Here is a 22,389-nt window from a genome sequence, read left to right on the forward strand (position 1 = left end):
CTATTCAACGTGGGGTGCATATGCCCTTGGGAAATAACTTTTTTCTGTCATACTAAATAATCTTGTAGTCATTCATTTTATATACTTAAAGTAATACACTTGAGGCTTATGGAAGTGATTTTTTTTTCTTCTTTTTTTTTTAAGATTTTATTCATTTATTCATGAATGACACAGAGAGAGGTAGAGACACAGGCAGAGGGAGAAGCAGGCTCCATGCAGGGAGCCCGATGCGGTACTCTATCCCGGGACTCCAGGATCACACCTTGGGCCGAAGGCGGCGCTAAACTGCTGAGCCACTGGGGCTGCCCTTGTTTGATTTTTTGAAACAAATTTTAAATCTTGGACCTATCTGATAGAATGAGTCTTGAAAAAATAGAAAGTTTTAAAGACCAGGCAAAGTAGAATGAGATCTGGAAGTTACTGTTAAAGTGGATTGTTTTTCATAGTCTAGTACTTGGTTAACATATTTTGGTGTCATATTTGCTTTTTTGTACAGTGATTCTCAATGCTTATTATCTGAGAACCTCAAATCATCCTCTGAGTATTCCCTGAACTCCTCAGATCTGTTTTAGAGAGATGTACGGTTTTATAAACTGTGTTTTAAGATGTCTATAGAAACTAGTGTGTCTTTGAGGCTATTCAGTGAAAAAGAGAAGATGGCATTATAAATGCATCATTTGGAGGGTGTAAACAATGAACACAGAATAGAGCAGCAGATACATGATAATAAATGAAAACTTGAAACACATATTTTTGTTGTACCAGGGGATTAACCACAAATATCAAGCAAAGTCACAGACTGTCACTGGAAATATTTATCAAACCGATGAGTTTTACCTTAATGTGCAGGTGGCAAGACAGATGACTTACTGAAATCTTTTTTAGTTTGATGATTCTCACTCATGAAGGGAATAGTAAAAGCATTTGATATTTTATTTTGACCCATATACAGTAAAACATGTTGGATGTATATTGTCCCATAGACCTTACAGGATAAAAAATATAGGCATGTATATTAATGTATTTGGATAACATAATTTGTAAAATTTCGAGACTTAGGTTTTTATGTTTTTTCCCTTTTCTGGTATTTATAATAGCGTTTGGAGTAATGAAATTTAATATTGAAATTAAGAAGAAGAAGAAATCAAAAAAGATGAGGAAGGTGGGCTAAATAGAGAAAGAATTTACAGTAAAAGTCAAAAAATTTTTCTTCAAAAAGTAATTTATTTTTTCATCTCTTTGGTGCTCCCAAAGAGTGGTACTGATTGCTAAGATAAGCATTCATTCATTCATTCATTCATTCATTTAACAAGTACTTATTAAGGACCTACTGCTATGTTGGGGATACAGAAGTGAACATAGGTTTCTCCTTTCATGGTGAGAGACACACAGCTAAGTGAAAAATAATGTGATTTCAGGTAGTGATTTAAGTTGCTAGGACAAAAAAAAAAAGCATAGTTAGATAATTTAGACTGTCTGAGACCGTGGTCCAGGGACTACTCACGGTGGTTAGAGAAAACTTTTGATAAAGTGACATTTGAAGAGATCTAAATGTTCAGAAACTTAAGCCAGTCATTTTTGAGTGGGAATGAACTTGGCACATGTTGCTTCTTCACAGAAGCTTTTGGTGTTTTCCTATTGTACGTATGGTCAAAAATCTAAAATCCTTAGCCCCCAGTCTACCTCTTCTTGAATGAATAATAAATTGGTTTGGTTCTTTTCTTTTTACCAGACTGACTTCTTCATTTTCTCACTATTTTCCTTCCCCAGCATGATTCTCATTTTTGTCTCTTTTTCTCTTGCTGGAATATCTTTTCTCCTTTACCCACTTAAATCCTGCCTGGCTTGCTACTTTTGATTGCCTGAGCTTATAGCCTTTTAGTTAGCCTCTGAACCCCTGTGTGGTGCCTGCTCTCCATACTACTGAGTAGGCGTTTTAGTTTATCTTATTTATATACGTGTTCTCTCTTCCTCTCTTCTCAATTGGATAGTATATTCTTTCTAGGTCAAGGAATTTGTTTTTTTTTGTTGTTGTTTTGAATTTTAAGTTTTTTTATTTTGTTTATTTTTTATTGGTGATCAATTTACCAACATACACAATAACCCCCAGTGCCCTTCACCCAATCACTCCCACCCCTCGCCCTCCTCCCCTTCTACCACCCCTAGTTCGTTTCCCAGAGTTAGCAGTCTTTACGTTATGTCTCCCTTTCTGATATTTCCCACACATTTCTTCTCCCTTCCCTTATATTCCCTTTCACTATTATTTATATTCCCCACATGAATGAGAACATATAATGTTTGTCCTTCTCCGACTGACTTACTTCACTCAGCAAGGAATTTTTTTTTTGTTTTTTTTTTAATTTTTTTTTTTTTATATTTATTTATGATAGTCACAGAGAGAGAGAGAGAGAGAGAGAGAGGCAGAGACTCAGGCAGAGGGAGAAGCAGGCTCCATGCACTGGGAGCCCGATGTGGGATTCGATCCCGGGTCTCCAGGATCGCGCCCTGGGCCAAAGGCAGGCGCCAAACCACTGCGCCACCCAGGGATCCCAGAATTTGTTTTTTAAAAGATTTTGTTTACTTGAGAGAGAGTGCGCAATAGAGCACGAGTGGAGTAGAGTGGCAAGCAGAGTAGAGGGGCAGAGGGAGAGAGAAGCAGACCCCACTGAGCAGGGAGCCCAGACGCAAGGCAGTCCCAGGATGCTGGGAACATGACCTGAGGTGAAGGCAGCCTCCTAACTGACTTAGCCACCTAGGCGCCCCAAGGACTTTTCTTTTAATATTATCTAGGTATCTTTGCATATCTTGATTTGGAATGGTAAGAAATTATTTCATGCTATGTTTTTCAAAAACAGTATTAAAAGCTGGGAGACGAGCTTTATTTTTCTTTATCCACTCAGGGAAGAATGGACTTGGAAGTGGAGAGCATATGAGTGGGAATGGGCAGTTAATAAATAGGAAGTGGTAAAAAGCAGCATCTACTCTGCATGCAATGTGTCCCTTTCCTCTTCACCTGTCACTTCTGTTGGACTTAATTTGAATACCAGGATTGAAATTAAGAAAGAAATACCTTAGGGATCCCTGGATGGCGCAGCGGTTTGGCGCCTGCCTTTGGCCCAGGGCGCGATCCTGGAGACCCGGGATCGAATCCCACGTCGGGCTCCCGGTGCATGGAGCCTGCTTCTCCCTCTGCCTGTGTCTCTGCCTCTCTCTCTCTCTCTGTGACTATCACAAATAAATAAAAATGTAAAAAAAAAAAAAAAAATTATAAAAAAAGAAAGAAATACCTTAATTTTTATTTTAAGGCAATATGGCGTAACTTGAGTGCATACCCAGGTTTTATTATTTCAAGGTTTTTTTTGTATTATACTGGGCTTTCTCTTGTTTTTTGAGCTGGGGCTTGAATCAAATGTTGAACATGGATAGAAGAGAGATTTTATATATATGAGGAAGGAAGAAAGCGAAGGTGCGAGAAGTGAGAAAGTGTAGGTGATTTGTCTTTTAGAAAATAGCATTGGCATTGGAGGGCATGTAAAAGGATTCACGTGGTCCGACAGCTTTTTATTTCCTATGCTCTGTCCTGCTGTCATGCCATTGTGTCACTTTTTCTTCAGCTGGTATGTATTGCTTTTAGTACTTGATGAATATCACTGTCTATTCTTTGATTCCCTGCTATTTTTCTGCTATATCTAAATTATTGTTTGTTACGTTTTGATGTCTTTCACCTTTGTCTTGAAACTCCTAAAATAGTGTAAGAAAACCTAAGAAGAAGACACATGGGAAGAATTATTTTAAACTAAGCAGTGTAAATAAATAAATGAATTAAAGCCAGTTTAGGTAACAGTGAAACTATTGCTGTAATGAAGGTGGTTTTTAGAAAGTTAAATTTACCAAGCAGTAGTGTTTGTTTTTAATTTTTAAGTATGATAATAGAAATTTATACTGTTATTAAGCATTCTTCTTCATCTTCTCCCTCTTTAATATTAAATTTTCTTGTGATAATATATTATGATCTTGCAGGTGGCACTGTTCTTTAGAAGTACTTTTCAGTATTTTTGTTGTTAATAAGTTGACTTAGGGAAGTCAGATTTGGGGCTCTTTTTTTTTTTTTTAAAGATTTTATTTGAGAGAGAGAAAGAAAAAGCACAAGCAGGGAGAGCAGCAAGCAGAGGCAGAGGGAGAAGCAGGCCCCCCTGTGAGCTGGAGTCCAACGCAGGGCTCGATCCCAGGACCCTGAGATCATGATGCGAGCCACCCAGGTGCTCCAGATACGGTGTTCCTATATAATTTGTTAAAGAAGGTCTCTTAGAAGAATACTTGAGCTGTAATTCTAAGGAGGAATATGTAAAGCTGTGCTTGGAAGACTTAATTGGATAAAAAAAGCCTTTAGTGAATTTAGTATTACATCTGTGGCATACTGGACACTACTATTTAGATTTCCTGTTGTTACATCACATTTAACATGTCCAGAACACGATATTTCCTGTTACAGACCGACTCTTCCCATTTGATTTAGTCATTTGTCTTGGTGGCGTCATTGCTCATGCTTGAAATACTTGAGGCCATGATGAGACTCCTTACCTTCTCCTCTCCATGCTTCATTACCATTTAGTTAATTGTTTAGTTGATAGTTCCATTTAATTAGTTAATTGGAAGTCATTGTGTTATGGAAAGAATAGTGAGCTGTATCGAGTACTGGATTTAGATTTTTACTGTTCCTGCTGGTTTATAATCTTAGGCTTATGATTTTACGATTTCTCTGACCCTTGATGTCATTGTTGTAGGCAGGTGGTGATGGAACTGATGATTTCAGAGATCCTTAATGGATTCTTCTGTACTATCCTATTTTATCTCCATCACCTGCTTTCTCTTTTCTAATTTGACCCTATGGCTTTGTTTCTGTCTCATAATAGTGTATCCCACCCTTGACCTCTTTCTTCTTGTCAGTCCATCCAGTAGTGTGGTATTAATGCTTCTAAAATACAGATTTTATCATATCCTATTTCTGTCCAGGTTGTCAGGCATTCTTTTTTTCCTATAAAGTCTGCATGTTGATTCATATTCAGAATCTTCCACAATCTAGTTAGAGTCTGTAATTTTTTTTTTTTTTTAAGATTTTATTTATTCATGAGAGACAGAGAGAGAGAGAGAGAGAGAGAGAGAGAGAGAGGCAAAGACACAGGCAGAGAGAAGCAGGCTCCATGCAGGGAGCCTGATGCAGAACGCGATCCCAGGATTCCAGGATCACGCCCTGTGCCAAAGGCAGGCACTAAACCACTGAGCCACCCAGGGATCCCCAGAGTCTGTAATTTGATTGATGAAGAAGTAATCCTGAAGTATTTGAGAAAAGAGAAGTTCAGAGAGATTAAGTAAATTTCTCAAAGTTAAATGGATAATAAGATGCAAAGGGGGAGGTCTTCTAAGTTGCTGAGTGTCTTATTTTTTAGACAATATAGTTTTCAAGTAAAAGTGGAAAAAGCATAAAACATGAGTATTTCCCATTATATATCATCTCCCATCCCAGACACAAAGCCTGTCAACAATGTACCTTTTTCACTCCCCTGTGTGTATTTTAACAAATGGCATTTATGTTGATTTTTTTTTTCCCCACTTTACTTGGAGAAGTTTCCAAATAGTGGTCTATATTTTAAAAACATGACTGCATATTTCATAATATGGCTATTCCGTAAATCATTTATTCAATGACTATTTGAATAGTTTTTGGTTTTGGTGTATGGTGTCACAATGAAATCTTTGCATGTGTATCTATTTGTATATTTGCAACTGTTGCTCTAGTTTAATGTCTTCATTTTTTTCATTGAGAATAAAAATTTCTTGATAGCAGGAATTATATTTTGATACTGTTTTATAACTCCCTTTAGGATCTAACTCGTTGATCTGAGTAAATACAACAAAGCAAGAATATTTACAGTTCTTGAAGTGATTACTATGCCTAGTTTCACTGATTTTTTCATTAATATATTACTACCATCAGTTTATAGCTGGCAGTACACGCAGATGTGTAGGTCAACCCTTTGATTTGCTCTACTATAATACCATGTTTATTGATTTTGATGTAATTTCTGCATGCCTCTGTTCCTGGTTTTTTTCCCGCCAAATTAAAGTGGCTTCATTGATTTTTTTTTTCTGCCTATAAGAATAATACATAATAATTCATTGTGTTTAATTCAACCAATATCAAACCAGTTCTCACAGCAGTGTCTACATGAATTTACAAAAATGGCATTTTTATTAATTTTCTTTGCCATCTCTTTTTCCACTTAGTATCAAGTTCATAATTTCTAATGGCTATATAATATGTTGTATGACTGTTCCGTAATTCAGTTAACCAAAACCCCATTGCTAGGCTCTTAATGTTTCTAATTTTTTACATAAAAAAAATCATTGCTAAAATTTTGTTGACTTTGTGTATTTATTTCCTTGTTTCTGCAAGTTCTTGGAGTTCCTTAAATCATCACATTTATTCAGTTGTATAAAACCTGCTCTTTTATGTAGGAGGGGAAAAATAAGAGAAACCATTTTCCTTGTGAAGCTTAAAGTCCACTTGAGGAGACAATGTTCATTTTTGAAATTTTTTTTTCAAGATTTTTATTTATTTATTCATGACACACAGAAAGGCATAGGCAGAGGGAGAGGCAGGTTCCCTGTGGGGAGCCTGATGCAGGACTCAATCCCAGGACCCCAGGATTGTGACCTGAGCCAAAGGCAGATGCTCACAACCACTGAGCCACCCAGGAGCCCTCATTTTTGACATTTCAAAAGAACACCTAGAAAAGCCCTTAACAGAATCAACTTTGTTAAATAGTAAAGTTATAAAATTATAAAAAATAAAATATAAAATTATAAAATGCTGACAAGTTGTAAGAAGTTACAGAATTAGGTATAGTGATTTAGTCAAGACTTCACAGAGGAAATGGATTTAGGATGGAGAAGACAAAATCCAGAACTGAATTTTTCCTATTAAAAGTAAGCATTTTTCCCATTTACAATCTAAGAATTTAGATTTATTATTTTTTTTTTAAATACCAGGGATCAACTTGTGGGGAAGAATGGAATTATGAAGTCAATTACTAATTAAATTTAAAAATTTAAAAATGCTTCCTATGGCTTTCATTACAAATAGAGCCATTATAAGTTAAATAACCAAGCATTTTATTTTGTTTGTTCAGTTTGAAGCTCATTTATTTAACTAGCGAAGCAGCAAGTATATCTATGCACTGAGTGTTCAAAGCACTATTGAAACTATAGAGGTGAAGTCAGGATTGATTCAGCTTTTGAGGATTTGTCCAGAGGTCATGATGTGGTTCTGTCATGGTTCCCTTTTTGGTGGCTTAAATTAGATGACTGTGATCTTGGAGAGCATTAATATGGGCATACTTGCATTTCACTCACTTTTATGTTGGCAGGTAGTTGTGGAGTTTGTTTTGGCTTGCTTGTTCTTTATTTTAAATACTCCTTGTGTGTATGAAATGCCAGAATACATGTTTAGTCATGATGTTATGGACAGAGGAAAATTGATGACTAGTTCTAGAATTCTGGAAATCTGTATATACCTACTGCCCTGCTAGATCCCTGAAGAATAAGCACTGAGGCTATTCCAGCCCCCCCCCCCCGCCCCCAATTACAGGTATCCCCTTCCTCCTAGGATTTTGGCCCCCTCAATCTACTATTGTAAGCTAGACTAGAATGTAAAGCTGCAGAGTTTATGGCCCAGGATATTGTCAAGTCCAAGCAGTCTACCTCCTGGAGGACAGTAGCACATAGGGAGTAAGAGAGAAGAGTAGCATAAAATACCTAGGAAGGAAGAGAGTTCTGGCAAAATTGATAATCATTGGAGAGGTGAAAAAGACCTTCCCTCCAGAGCTCAGGTCAGTTTTTTTACTTGGTTTTATCTTGACCACCCTTGATAAAGCTCAGGGCCCCCATGCCAAATGTTCTTTGTCCTATTTGACCAGTTTGATTCGTTCAACAAATGTTTCTTAAACATTCCCATGTAAGAGGCAAATTACACAGTAGATAAAACAGAAAGAAAATACTTGTCCTTGTGGAGCTCACATGCCTAGTGAGGTAGTAAAAATTTACCCCTTCCACAAATTCCCCTCCAAGGCATATCCCCCCCGCCAACTTTCCTTTTCTTACCAAAACTCCTCCCTTACACCAGTGGTATAATTGTGTCCTTTTTGGTGGTCATCTTGTTCTTGACCCGCATAATTGTTTTTTTTTTTTTTTTCCTTTGGTTGGTTGTATGATGTAAATTTAAAGAAAGAGTAGAGGAAAAGCCTTGAATTCCTGCCAATAAGTAGTATGAGTAGGCAATAGAGATGTTTAGGTTAAACAGTGAGACAAGATTTATATAGTAATTTGAGGTTTTTATTGCGAACAGATTGGAAATCTAGTTAAGTAGAGGATAAAGAAAAGGGAGATAACTGGAGGAAAGGCAGTAGTAGTAGTTTTGGTTATCTGCTCTGTGCAGATCACTAGCATGGTTAAACAAAAGGGGGAGGCTAGACGAGAAATCAGTCTAGCCAGATTTTCTAGTATCTGGAATAAGTCTGTCTTTCTGGGCTTCAGTTCATTTGTCTGTAGATTGGGAGTAAAATTAGATCAGTGAGTGATTCCCAACACTGTACATTAAAAATACTTGGGGCTCTTTTACAATTCTGTCTTTGGCGGGTAGGGCATGGACCTATATTCAAAAGCTTGCATTAATATCACCCAAGTTAAAAACCACTGCACTGGATCAATGGCATTCCCAACTGTGGCATCATAACATCTTAGGAAATAAGTATAGCATCCCTTTAACAACTATAGCTATAGAAATACACACACAAAGGGAGCTGTTAGAGAGATTAATGTTAAGATATCAATTAAGAAACACACTGCGGTGGCTGGTTGACTCCATTGGTAGAGCATGCAGCTCTTGATCATGACATTGTGAGTTCAAGCACCATGTTGGGCATAGAGCCTACTTAAATACACACACAGGTGTAGCAGTGATGGTAACAGTGCTCTTTTACAATTCCTTTTTTCACTACTGTCTTATTTTCCTGCATATTTTAGGAGCATTACGTTTTTTCCTATAGCATTTTTAAAATGTTGCTTTTAATAAGCAGTTTTGAATTTCCACACATCAATGTCAAGTTTCAGTTGCTGTTTATTGTCCCTGAAAGACATAGTTAATCCATAGGCTTATGAATGAGAGTTAGTGGGGCCTGGAAAAATCTAAGCATGCTCAGCAACGCAGTGATACATGAGAGCCGTTAGTGGGATGAGGATTTACAAGACTGGTGACTATTCCTTATTATTTTCCAAAGGATAACTTTGAAGACATTGTCTATAGTTTCCCATTCATTCTTTTATGTAATAACCGAGGTACTTAGTCTAATTAGGTAATTAGTTTTACAGAGAAACTTATTTTTTTAGGTAGTCCTAAAATGTCACAGTTGGAAGAAGGAAGCTACCTGATAGTTGAATTCTTTCCTCAATATCCTAGAACTGTTTGAGGATCTTTCAGTTATCTGGGAACTCACTAAATTTTGAGAAAGTCTATTCTATCTTTGGAAAGCTTTGATCATTAGAAAGTTGGTATTTTTTGTGTGTGGGGTTTTTTTTTGTTTTTGTTTTTTAATTTTTTTTAATTTTAGAGAAAGTTAAAATCTGACTCAAGTCCCTTGCCTTGGGGCCATAATATCTGTTTCTGGGGAAACCTGGGTGGCTCAGTGGTTGAGCGTCTGCCTTCACGCATATGGTGTGATCCCTGAGCCCCAGGATCAAGTCCCAAATTGGGCTTCCTGCATGGAGCCTGCTTCTCTCTCTGCCAGTGTCTCTGCCTCTTTGTCTCTTATGAATGAATGAATGAATGAATGAATCTTAAAAAAAAAAAAACTGTTGTTTCGTACTGAAAAGTTCTTTAGTTAATTGAGGACTAGGTTCACATTTTGATTTTCCCTGACTAATCACATCTGTCCTGGGTTTTTTTGGAACAGCTTGGTTCTGGAACACTTGGTCTAACTTACTTATATCCCTTCGAAATGTGTTAGCACACAGAATGTATCTTTTGGAAGAGCGGTGTTTGCTAGCCTTCAGCAAGAGATTTCTCACTTTGTTCATACCATGCCCTGTAAGTTAATTTATCTCAGTCATGGCACACTGTAACCCTTACTTTTGACTAGTATGTTTCTCGTTTGTCTTAATTTTCTACTCATAGCTAAGTTATTTGTAAATTTGTCTTCTTAGATGGGACTATAAGACTTGATATTTATTTTAAATTTTATATGATTTATCAATTCTTTTTTTTTTAATATTTATTTGTGAGAGACACATGGGGGAGAGGGGGGACAGAGACACAGGTAGAGGGAGAAGCAGGCCCCATGCAGAAAGCCCGATGTGGGATTTTGGGATTTGATCCCGGGTCTCCAGGATCATGCCCTGGGCCGAAGGCGGCGCTAAACTGCTGAGCCACCTAGGCGTCTCTCAATCTTTGTTTGTTTGTTTGTTTTTAAGTTTATTTTTAAGTAATCTCTAAACCCAGTTTGGGACTCAAACTCACCACCCTGAAATCAAGTCATGTGCTCTTCCAGCTAAGCCAACCATGTGCCCCAGTTCTTCTGAATCTTAATCCAGTGAATTCACTGGGGTTTTTTTTTAGCTTGGGATATTGTACAAAATTAGTGTTGATATCCTTGGTTATATCCAGGTTTTTGGTAAAAAAGTTAAACTCATTTCTAGGTACTTATATACAAACTAAGGCCCAGACCTATGTGCTATTGATATTGTAGTCTGTTCCTTGATTCTAGAAACTTCCCTCTGCCTAACACTGGCTTTTTTTAAAGATCTGCCTCCTAAATCTTCTGTAAAACCTTAAGCACTCTTTTCTTAGCTTTTCCTAAGGTTAATTTGCTTCCTCACATGTTTTTTTTTTTTTTAAAGATTTTATTTATTTATTCATGAGAGACACACACACAGAGAGAGAGAGAGGCGGAGACACAGGCAGAGGGACAAGCAGGCTCCATGCAGGGAGCCTGACGTGGGACTCGATCCCGGGTCTCCAGGATCATGCCCTGGGCTGCAGGCTGCACTAAACCGCTGCACCGCCAGGGCTGCCCCCTCACATGTTTTAAATCCAATTTCAATATATCCTCTTCAGATTGTCTAGTAGCCTCCCATCATAATGGGATCATTCCCATTTTATTAAACCACTTAACTGTATTCAGAGACACAGTCGTGGTTAATTTTTGTTTCCCCTCCTCTAAATGTCAGCTCCGTGAGGTCAGAGACTCTGAGTATCAGTGTCGGTTAACTCTGTGTCCCTAGCCCCTAGCATAGTGCTTTGGCACAAGTGGGTACACCATTCATTAATTAACAGAATGGCTTTACTACTATAATGGTTGTCATATTTTAACTTTATACTTAGTTTGTATAACAAAACCAAAGGCGGTATTTACTATTTTAAATTATTGTATTCCCTTTTTACCAACCTTTCAGCAATTCTCAGACATTCTATTGATAGGATAGCATACTTCCAATTGGAAAAATCTGTTTTACTTGACTCATCCATTAATAACGTTTGTAAATATCTTTGCGTCTAGCCCAAGTTTTTCCCATTTACCCTTAACGGAGTTCCTGAAAGATCTTATCAGTTCCCAGATGCACGTAAAATAGGTTTTTAGGAACTTTTGTCTCAGGAGAAAACCTCTAATTTGATAAATAATGTGTGCTTGAAATTCCAAGTAGGAGGATCCTAGGCTAAATGGGAGTATATTTTATATTCCTGATACATGCTTATAAATAGGGTTTGATACTTGGTTTTTGTGAAGTTCTATCTAGTCCTTTTTACTAGTTCACCTAGTCTTGTCTGGAATGCTTATCAAGATAACTGGTCTAATGTTTGAGGACTCCCATCTTTATTGGGAAATTAGAATGTTCTTTTTTTTTTTTTTTTTTTTAATTAGAATGTTCTTTAAAGAATATTAACTATAGTTCAGCAATTTGGTTTACATATTCTTTTAGTTTGATTTTAAGCTAACGTTATCTTTGTTAATAGGCTAAGTGAAATTTGTTTTGATACAGATGCTAGAAGGTATTTTTTTTTTTTTCAGATTTTTAGTTTTCCTCATCTCTTCTTAAGTACAAAAGTGATCACTGTTCCCATTTGTTAGTAGACAGAATCGGTGTGTTGTTTTTTTTTCTGGCACCAAGTTTTATACTTGTCTGTGAAATTTTTGTAAATAACATCAATAAGACTTAATATGTATTTTGAAGAGAACTGTGGTTGTTTATGAATTTTTTAAAAAAATGTGTTTACTGTTTCAATAATACATCTTTTTTTTCCCCCCCAGAGAATGGATCTTGGAGAATGTCTGAAAGTTCATGACCTGGCTTTAAGAGCAGATTATGAAATTGCGTCCAAAGAACAAGATTTTTTCTTTGAACTTGATGTATGTGTCTTTTGCTTTAATGGGTTAGATTATTTTTTCTGGTAAAACATTTTGAATGTGGATTAATATTTCTATAGGAAAAGGCTCTTAGCAAATTATCTTCTTTGTAGTTAAATGAAGGACAGTACTAAATTAAGATCTTTTTTTTTCTAGGTCATATATTTTCTTGACTAACAACATTTAAAAAAAATACAATGTGAATCAGTATTTTAAGAAAATTTGTAAAAATCATGCAATACATATATTCTTTTGAAAATTAAACTATTCCAGTAAAGTTGTAATGATTAAGGAAACCTTAGTTTAAGCACATGTAAACAACAAATTTCTGGTGTATTTAAGGCCCTTTAATAATCTACTGAGTTAAAAAATCTACTGAGTTTTTACACATTTTTATTTTTGTATCTGTAAATGTAACTTTAAAAATTTATATAGAACATACCAATTAGCATTACATGAACAATGAGCATACATCTTATAACTTTTTATTAGTAAGATGTGATAGGTATTTTACTTGGTTTGAAAGATAAAACAGGCACCCCCATTTACTTCTTTTCTAAGAATTTCTGCTAACTGAAATGAAAATCAGGGGTGCCTGGGTGGCTCAGTCAGTTAAGTGTTCAGCTTGATTTCAGCTCAGGTTATAATCTCAGGGTCAAGAGATCAAGCTACGCGTTGGCTTTTTTTTTTTTTTTAAGATTTTATTTATTTGAGAGAGAGCACAAGTGAGGTTGAGGGGCAGCTGGAGAAGTAGACTCCCTGCTGAGCAGGGAGCTCAATGTGAGGTTGGATCCCAGGAGCCCAGGATCATGATCTGAGCCAAAGGCAGGTAGATACTTAACCGAGTGAGCCAGCCAGACAACTCCTCCACATCTGCTTCTACGCTTGGCGTGGAGCCTGCTTAAGATTCTCTCTCCCTTTCCTTGCCCCTGCACGTTCTCTCTCTCTGTTTTCTCTGTTAAAAAAAAAAAAATCTATGTAAACATAATTTAACATGAGGCTAAATAGTTGGGTGGGAGACATCTTAAATTGGATTTTGATTTAATATATTCTGGGCATAAAATACAGCAGAAACCATCATCTAGATCTAGGGGTATGGATATTTAGGTCATTTTCCATATTTTACCATTATAGTATGGTAATATATTATTTCTTTCTACATATCAAGTACCTATAGAATAAATTTCTAGAAATAGAATAACCAAGTCCAAGAAAAGTTTTGCCAAGTTATTCTCTATGAGACATCAATTTATACTTCTACCAGTAATTTGTGAAATTACTTCCTATATGGTGACATGGTGTGTTTGTCAAAGATTCCTTTGCAACTTTGGTAGATGAAATGTGGAATATAAATGTAATTTTAATTTGCATTTGTCTTATGAGTGAGTTTAAACATACTTCTTATATTTAATATCTATTTTTCAGTGAACTATTCATGTACAATTAGTTTTTGGCTGTTGGCTAATCTTGGATATTTACATTTCTCTAACTTGTCTAACTTTACATGTTATGAAAATCGGCCCCTTCTCATAGATAATATATTGGATTTTTTTTTTCCCAGTTTTTCTTTTAGTTGGTGTGGGCCTTGGCAGAATATTTTTATAGTTTCATTTATCAATGCTTTAAAAATTTCTAATGTGTTAATTCAAAAGCTCTTCCCTATTTTGAGGTGATTAGAGTTCTCATGGTTTCTTCTGGTATTTTTATGGCTTCATTTTAAACACTTAGATCTTTGAACCAACTTAAATTTGTGCTGGTCTAAGGAATTGAGGTATAGATTTAACTGTCTTTTTCCAGATAGCTGTGTAGTTGACCCAGCATTATTGATTAGTCCATCTTTTTCCTCTCACTGCTTTGAAATGCCACTTTTATCTTCCTGTAAGGAAATTTTAATAGATTAATGTTGTGAATTTAAAGATGAATTTTATTTAAAACAATTTTTTGGGACACCTGGGTAGCTCAGTGGTTGAGCATCTGCCTCTGGCTCAATAGGTGGTCCCAGAGCCCCAGGATCAAGTCCCACATTGTGCTCCCCTTGAGGAGCCTGCTTCTCTCCCTGCCTATGTGTTTCTGCCTCTGTGTTTCTGCCTCTCTCTCTGTGTCTCTCGGGAATAAATAAATAAAATCTTAAAAAAAAAAAAAAAACTGTAATAAAAAAAGCCACTTGACTCAGGGCTCCATCCTAGGAGCCTGAGATCATACCTGAGCTAAAGGCAGATGCTTAACCCAATGACTCCCTGAGGTGCCCCATAAAGTTTAATTTTAAATTAAAAGAGCTAACTATTTATTTGTTGTCACAGATAAGAGCTTTCAAATGAGCCTGTTGCTTTTTACTTTCAAGAAATTCTTAAAATTTGCTATGTGCTAAATAAATTGGTATTTTTAATTAAACATTTGTATTTTAAATTAGCTATATTTCTGTACAGTAAGATACGAAAGTCCAAATTGCTTGACTTGGGTATAAATCTTAAAAAGTTTCCTTTTAGATGAATTACTATTTAATTACAGACATACTAATAAATACTTGGTGAAAATCTTTAATACAATTATCGAAGTGGATTTTTACAATGTAGAAATTGCTAAAATTGTCACTGGTTTATTCTTTGAAAAGAAAGCAAGTTTTCCTGATTGTAGCATTTTCATTGTGGAAAATTTGAGAAGCACAGAAAAACGTTATTAAAAATATATTCAAAAAGAATTATTGTTAAAATTTTATATATGCTCTTCCACTTTTTTCTCTGCTCTATTTTACAAAATTGGAATTTTATGGCATATGATACTGTGTAACATGCTTTTTATTTACAAATGAATCATGAACATTTTCTTGTGTCATTAAATGTTCTATTAAAACCTTTTTTTAATGGCTAAAGATAAAAATTTCTACATTTCCTAGATATTTAATGTATTTATAATTTTACACTGTTAAAAATAACACTGTGAGGGAACATCTTTGACTATTAAGCCTTCTAAATATCTGATTACTTTTTAAAAGGCATTTCTGGAAGGAAAATGACTAAGGGAGCATTTTTAAGGCTTTTGACACAAGTTACCATGTTACCTTTTTGAAACACTGGACTGATTTGCACTCAGTGGAATATGAGTGTCAGTTTCCTTGTAGCTTTACCTTTCCTGGGAATTATTTATGTTTACTCTTTGCCAGGATGATAGGTGATGACTAGTATTTTTGATTCATAATTGAATCTGCTTTTGTTACTCTTTTACTACACTATTAGCATTTAAAAAAATAAGTGTAGGAGCATGTGGGTGGCCCTGCTGGTTAAGTGTCTGACCCTTTTTTTTTTTTTTTTTTAAAGATTTTATCTATTTATTCATGAGAGACACAGGCAGAGCGAGAAGCAGGTTCCATGCAAGGACCCAGTGTGAGACTCAAATCCAGGAATCCGGGATCACTCCCTGAGCCAAAGGCAGATGCTCAACCGCTGAGCCACCCAGGCGTTCCTAAGTGTCTGACTCCTGATGTCAGCTCAGGTCTTGATCTCAAGGCCGTGAGTTCAAGCTTTGCATTGGGCTCCTCTACTTTAAAAAAACAGAAAATTAAGTATAATTTTAGAATAAAGATATTCATGAGTGATACATCCTGAGAGAGAGAGAGAGAGAGACAGAGACATAGGCAGAGGGAGAAGCAGGCTCCATGCAGGGAGTCTGATGTGGGACTCAATCCCGGATCCCGGGATCTCGAGCTGAAGGCAGGCGCCCAACCTCTGAACCACCCAAGTGTTCCGTAAAGATATTTCTGAATAAAGTTGGTTTTTCTGGCAATAATTGTTTTCTAATTAAACTTTGCAGGCTATGGATCATCTGCAGTCATTCATTGCAGATTGTGATCGAAGAACAGAAGTGGCTAAGAAAAGACTAGCAGAAACTCAAGAAGAGATTAGTGCTGAAGTGGCAGCAAAGGTAAGAATTTCAGTCATTTCATTAGTACTACAAAATATAATTTCAGCTCACTAATTTTAACTTTTTATTTTAAAATAATTATATTCACAGATTGCAAAGACATATAGGGAATTCTCTGAACTCTTCCTTAGGCTCCCCTTATGTTCATATTTTATACAACGGTAGTACACTTTCGATCACAACATTTTATTTAGCTTTTACCAGTTATTTGTGTACTTGTGTGTGCATGTGTAACTCTCTGCAGTTTTATCACATGTAAGTAACTTGAGTAACTACCACCATAATTAAGTTATTTCACTCTAGCATCCCTATGAGACTCCCTCTTACATCTCTATAGCCATATCAATTCGTCCTTTCCTTATCTTCTGGCAACCACTAATGTATTCTCCAGTTCTATAATTATGCTATTTTATTGAATATTACATAAATGGAATCATGTATCCTTTTGAGATTGATTTCACTCAGCACATGTTCTCTCTTTAGTAAAATGTCTGTATGTCTTATACCCATTTTCCAAGTGGATTGCTTATTTTTAATGTTGAGTTTTGAGTGATCTTTAGATGTTCTGTTATACCCACCACTTTTAAAAAAATATTTTGTTGTGGGAGCACTTGGGTGGCCCAAGATGGTTAAGCATCCAACTCTTGATCTGTTAGCTCAGGTCGTGATTTCAGGGTCATAAGTTCAAACCCTGAGTTCGGCTCTAAGCTGGGTGTGAAGCCTACTTAAAAAAATTTTGGTTTTGTTGTAAACTTAGTATGCAAAAAGTAGAAAGAGTTGTGCCTGGCTGGCTCAGTCAGTAGAGCGTGCATCTCTTGATCTCTGGATTGTGAGCCTGAGCCCCACGTTGGGTATGGAGATGACTTAAATAAATAAACTTTAAAAATGCAAATTAAGAAATCTAGAAAGAAAGGAATAATAAATCCCAAAGGGTTCGTAATCAGTTTTTTTTCTCGTTTGATTATTTTAAAAGCAAATTCCAGATGTCACATCTTTTCACCTCTAAAACAGAACCATAAAATCACATCCATAAAGTTAACAATTTAATATTATCTAATATCCAGAGTTTGTTCAGACATAGGCTGAGGGAGAAGCAGGCTCCCTGCATGAAGCCTGGTGTGGGACTCGATCCTGGAACTCTGGGATCATGCTCTGAGCCAAAGGCAGATGCTCAATTGCTGAGCCACCCAGGCATCCCTCTAATCAGAAGCTTAAAATAAAATAACCCATACTTTGTGTTTTGTTGATTTGATGACTTAATACTTTGAAATATTTTGTGCTGTTCAGTATAGGTTGTACATTTTATGCAAACGCAGAATGGAGACAAAGAGTTTACCCAGATAGAGTTTGGATGACAACATTAAATATAGTTCTCAGAGATGTATGTACAAAGGGAAGTGGATTCCTTTGTGGAAAGGATGTGTTTTTATTTTAAACAATCTCTGCACACTATATGGGACTTTGAATTCATAGCCTCAAGATCAAGAGTTGCATGCTCTTCCGACTTAGCCAGGTGCTCTGAGGAAGCAGTTATTTTTAATCAACTTTTTCTGAAAAGTTCTCTAAAGATGGGATCCTAAAGTGTGGGGATCTAATGTCATGGTTGAAAAAGATCCACAAGTGCTATCTTGGTTTATGGGGCATTGTAATTGGTTATCTGTCACTACAAAAGTGCTGTTTAACAAATTACCTCAAAACTCAGTGACTTAGGGAATCCCTGGGTGGCTGGCTCAGAGGTTTAGCGTCTGCCTTTGGCCCAGGGCATGATCCTGGAGTCCCGGGATCGAGTCTTGCGTCAGGCTCCCTGCATGGGGCCTGCTTCTCCCTCTGCCTGTATCTCTGCCTCTCTCTCTCTGTCTCTCTCTGTCTCTCTCTCTCTCTGTCTTTTGTGAATGAATAAATAAAATCTTTAAAAAAAAAACTCAGTGACTTAAAACAATTAAGTGTTTATTAGCCCATGAGTTTAGGTTGAACTTGATGGAGAAGTTACTGCTATCTCAGTTGGGCTAACTCAAATGTCCTCTGATCAAAGGCCATTTTTTTTTTTTTTAATTTTTATTTATTTATGATAGTCACACAGAGAGAGATAGAGGCAGAGACACAGGCAGAGGGAGAAGCAGGCTCCATGCACCGGGAGTCCGACGTGGGATTCGATCCCAGGTCTCCAGGATCGCGCCCTTGGCCAAAGGCAGGCGCTAAACCGCTGCGCCACCCAGGGATCCCTGATCAAAGGCCATTAAATGAGGCTAAGGCTAGCCTGGCCATGTTCTTATGGTAGTGGAAGAGATTAAAAAAAAAAAAAAAAATAAGTCACACAAGTGCTTTTTAAGCCTTTCCTTCTGTCATGTTTGCTACTGTTCTGTTAAACTAAAGTCAGTTACATGGCCGAAGTCAGAACAGAATATGATACTAATTATATAGCAAAGAAATGGATATAGGGAATGGTGAAGAGTTTGGGGCATAATCCAATCATTCTGTAACAGCTATTGAGAGAAAAATGCCACCTTGCTAAAGAAATAAGAAAATGAAAATAGAGTTCAAAATTTCTTTGAGGGATGAATATTTTGGATTGAAGGATATTTGAGAACTAAAGATTATTAGCACACTAGTTTGTTGTGATCGAATGTCCATAGAAATTGAAGTCTTTGCTAATATGATTGGCTACACAGCCTGAATACTTACTTTGTGGCCAATAAAAAGACTGTATAGGTATCATATGCCATTAAAACAATAGTAATGAACTATATTCTCAGGATGATGGTGAGGAGGAGGAGGACAGATCATAAGGCAAAAAGTAATCCCAAGGGAAAGACATGAACTAAGGCTAAGGGAGACACAGTGCTATGGTAGTGTACTGAAAGTCAGTAATGTGCTGTGCAGTGTGTGTAAGGCACATTTTCTCTCATTTCTCACAACTTTGTGAGATAGGTATTATTCTTTTTTCTCAGATGAGGAAGTGGATTCAGGTTAAGCAATTGTGGTCAAAATTACATAGCTGATAATTGGTTTGGCAATAAGCCAGGCTTGTTGGACTCTAAAGTAATATATTGTCTTAAAGAAGATCTGCCAGTTCGTTCCTATAACTCCTGTTTGAGCCTATGCTATTTGTTGGACGTTGGAAATAAAAGATGAGAACTACATACATATTTTTTTTCTTTTTTTAAGATTTATTTATTTGTTCGTGAGAGACACAGAGAAGTAGAGACGCACACAGAGGGAGAAGCAGGCTTCCCTCAGGGAGCCTGATGTGGGACTTGATTCCTGGACTCTGGTATAATACCCTGAGCCACCTAGGTGTCCCTAAAGATGGGAAATAAAAATAGCTATCTACAAAGTGTTAAGATATGTATATAAAAGTTTATACATAAGTGTGTGTGTATGTGTGTAGAAAAGTATATATTTAGGGCAGCCCCGGTGGCGCAGCGGTTTAGCGCCGCCTGCAGTCCAGGGCGTGATTCTGGAGACCCAGGATCGAGTCCCGCATCGGGCTCCCTGCATGGGGCCTGCTTCTCCCTCTGCCTGTGTCTCTGCCTGCCTCTCTCTCTCTCTCTCTCTGAATGAATAAATAAATAAATCTTTTTTTTTAAAAAAGTATATATTTGAAAGTATGGTATGTACATAATGTTATGAAAGATAAAAAGATGACAGTAGGTTTTGGCACTCTTATGTTTAAGTGGAGTTTAGATGTGATTGATTAAGAATGTTTCACAGAATAGTTGGATTTTGTTGAATGAATAGATATACCTGAGTTCAGGCAAGGGGAGGTAAGGGATGATAGCCCAGGAAGAGGGATGGCATCACTCTGCAAAGTCACAGAGACAAAAAACAGTAAATTTGGGAAACTAGATATAGTTATAGATTATGTTATGAATGAGAACAGCAAAAGATGGTTTGGAAAGGTACACAGGGGTAGATTGTGGAAGAAGTGGTATTTTATACCTGGAATACACTGCCAAAGTAGAGGTTGTAAAGTAATAATTAAATTGAGTTCAGTTATGTTCCTGACTTCATTGTAGTGAGGACAGGTAGGCATAAAACATCCTCATATTCCATCAGTTCATTTATGATATACTCAGCATTAGTTATACTCCTATTGCCTTAGATAACTTGTCTTTTCTAAGCATTTATGAAATATTTGAACTTGGATAATTCTGCTTTTTATTCGTGATCTTCTTTTCTGTTTCTTTCTAGGCAGAACGTGTTCACGAATTAAATGAAGAAATTGGTAAGTTGTTGGCCAAGGTGGAACAACTGGGAGCTGAAGGAAATGTCGAAGAATCCCAGAAAGTAATGGATGAAGTAGAGAAAGCACGGGCAAAAAAAAGAGAAGCAGAGGTGAGAAGATTCTTAATGGTAATATGTATAGCCTTACTGTCAAAACATATTAGATTGAAAATTATTGAAAAGTTATTGCTAGTAAAGACAATTTAAACCAATTTTAAAAATTTAGAAAAAAAAAGAAAAAAAAATTTAGTCTGTACCATAGTAGTGGATCATGCATCAAAGTTGTGGGTGGTCTTTTTTTTTTTTTTTTTTTTACTTTAGAGGCTTTGATCTGTTGAAATGTATAACTAGTGAATGAAATTAAACCAGCTTGTCATTAACAGTCTCACACACACACACACACACACACACACAATGCATAAATGTGGTTCCTATGGTACCCTTCTCTCCCTTGATTTTACCCCTGTCCAACCATAGCATTCTCCCTTCTCTTCCCATCTCAGTACAATCTGCTGGTACTTTAGGAGTCTCCTATCATTCTTTCTCCATAGCACAGGTCAAAATCTCATACCCTGCAGACAAAGTTCTATTTTGTTCGGACCATCTGATACTTGTTAGAAAATCAGATACCTTCACATGGGATTGTATTCTCCCGTTTTGCCATAGTCTCCATTGCTCTTAACTGTATCACACCTCAGTTTAATTATTATTCTGCCCTCTTAAAGACGAAGCTTAGATAATTGATTTTAGCCCATTGAATGCTACAGATTTTCTTCTAGACATAATTGTAGCTGCATCCCACATATTTTCATACGTTACTCTTGTTTTTTAATATGTTATTTTCATTTCAATTTGTATATTTGCTAATTACTTGTGGTTTCTTTGACCTACGAATTATTTAGGAGTGTATTTTTGTATATTTGGTGCTTTTTCCAAGTATTTTTCTGATTGGATTTTAATTTAGTTCAGTTGCAGTGAGGGAACATTTTGTGTGATTTCAGGTCTCTTAGCTACATCAGTACCTGTTTTGTGCCTGCACATGGTCTCGGTGAATCCGCTCTACATTTGAAAAGAATGATGCTCTGTGTTATTAAGTGGAGTGTTCATAAATGTTAATTGAGTCAAGATAGTTGATTGGTTATTCACCTCTTCCATATCCTATTGATTTTCTGTTCTATTTACTGAGGAGTATTAAAGTCTCCATCGAACTGTGGATTTATTTACTTACCCTTTCCATTTTGTCAGGTTTTGCTTCGTGTATTTTGAAGTTCTGTTACTAGGTTAATCCACGTTTAGGTTTGTTGTGTCTTTTTTTAATAATTAAACCCTTTATTATTTTAAAGTGTCCTAGTAATGTCTTTTGCTTTGAAATCTCCTTTGAGGGCGCAGCCTTGGTGGCTGAGTGGTTTAGTGCCACCTTTGGCCCAGGGCCTGATCCTGGAGACCCAGGATCGAGTCCCACGTCGGGCTCCCTGCGTGGAGCCTGCTTCTCCCTCTGCCTGTGTCTCTGACTCTCTCTCTCTCTCTGTGTCTCTCATGAATAAATAAAATCTTAAAAAAAAAAAAAAAAAAAGAAATCTCCTTTGATATTAATAAAAAGTCTGTCTAGCTTCTTTTTATAAGTTAAAGTTGAATACTATGAACTCAAGATAAACCAGTGGGGGGAGGAAAGTATAATCATAGAAATAAAATGAATCCTAAAAAATACTTAATCCAAAAGAAGGAAGGAGGAAAGGAACAAACCCCAGATTGGACATATAGAAGATGACACAATGGTAGACTTAAACCCAGT

General features: G+C 36.5%; 1 protein-coding gene across 15 annotated transcripts in view; it reads left to right on the forward strand.

Moving 5' to 3' along the window:
* Nucleotides 1–22,389, forward strand: part of LUC7L2 (LUC7 like 2, pre-mRNA splicing factor) — a 62,313-nt gene that overhangs the window by 21,778 nt on the left and 18,146 nt on the right. For 11 of the 15 annotated variants that reach the window (XM_077850105.1, XM_077850106.1, XM_077850109.1 and 8 more), the window contains 3 exons: nucleotides 12,360–12,458; nucleotides 16,263–16,373; nucleotides 20,565–20,708. In XM_077850105.1, coding sequence (XP_077706231.1) covers nucleotides 12,360–12,458; nucleotides 16,263–16,373; nucleotides 20,565–20,708 — 354 coding nt within the window. Of the gene's footprint in view, nucleotides 1–10,007; nucleotides 10,142–12,359; nucleotides 12,459–16,262; nucleotides 16,374–20,564; nucleotides 20,709–22,389 lie in introns of all 15 variants that reach the window. The other 4 variants (XM_077850113.1, XM_077850116.1, XM_077850104.1 and 1 more) reach the window with 2 other exon arrangements.

Source organism: Canis aureus, chromosome 15 (assembly GCF_053574225.1).
Source record: "Canis aureus isolate CA01 chromosome 15, VMU_Caureus_v.1.0, whole genome shotgun sequence".
NCBI classification, from domain to species: Eukaryota; Metazoa; Chordata; class Mammalia; order Carnivora; family Canidae; genus Canis; species Canis aureus.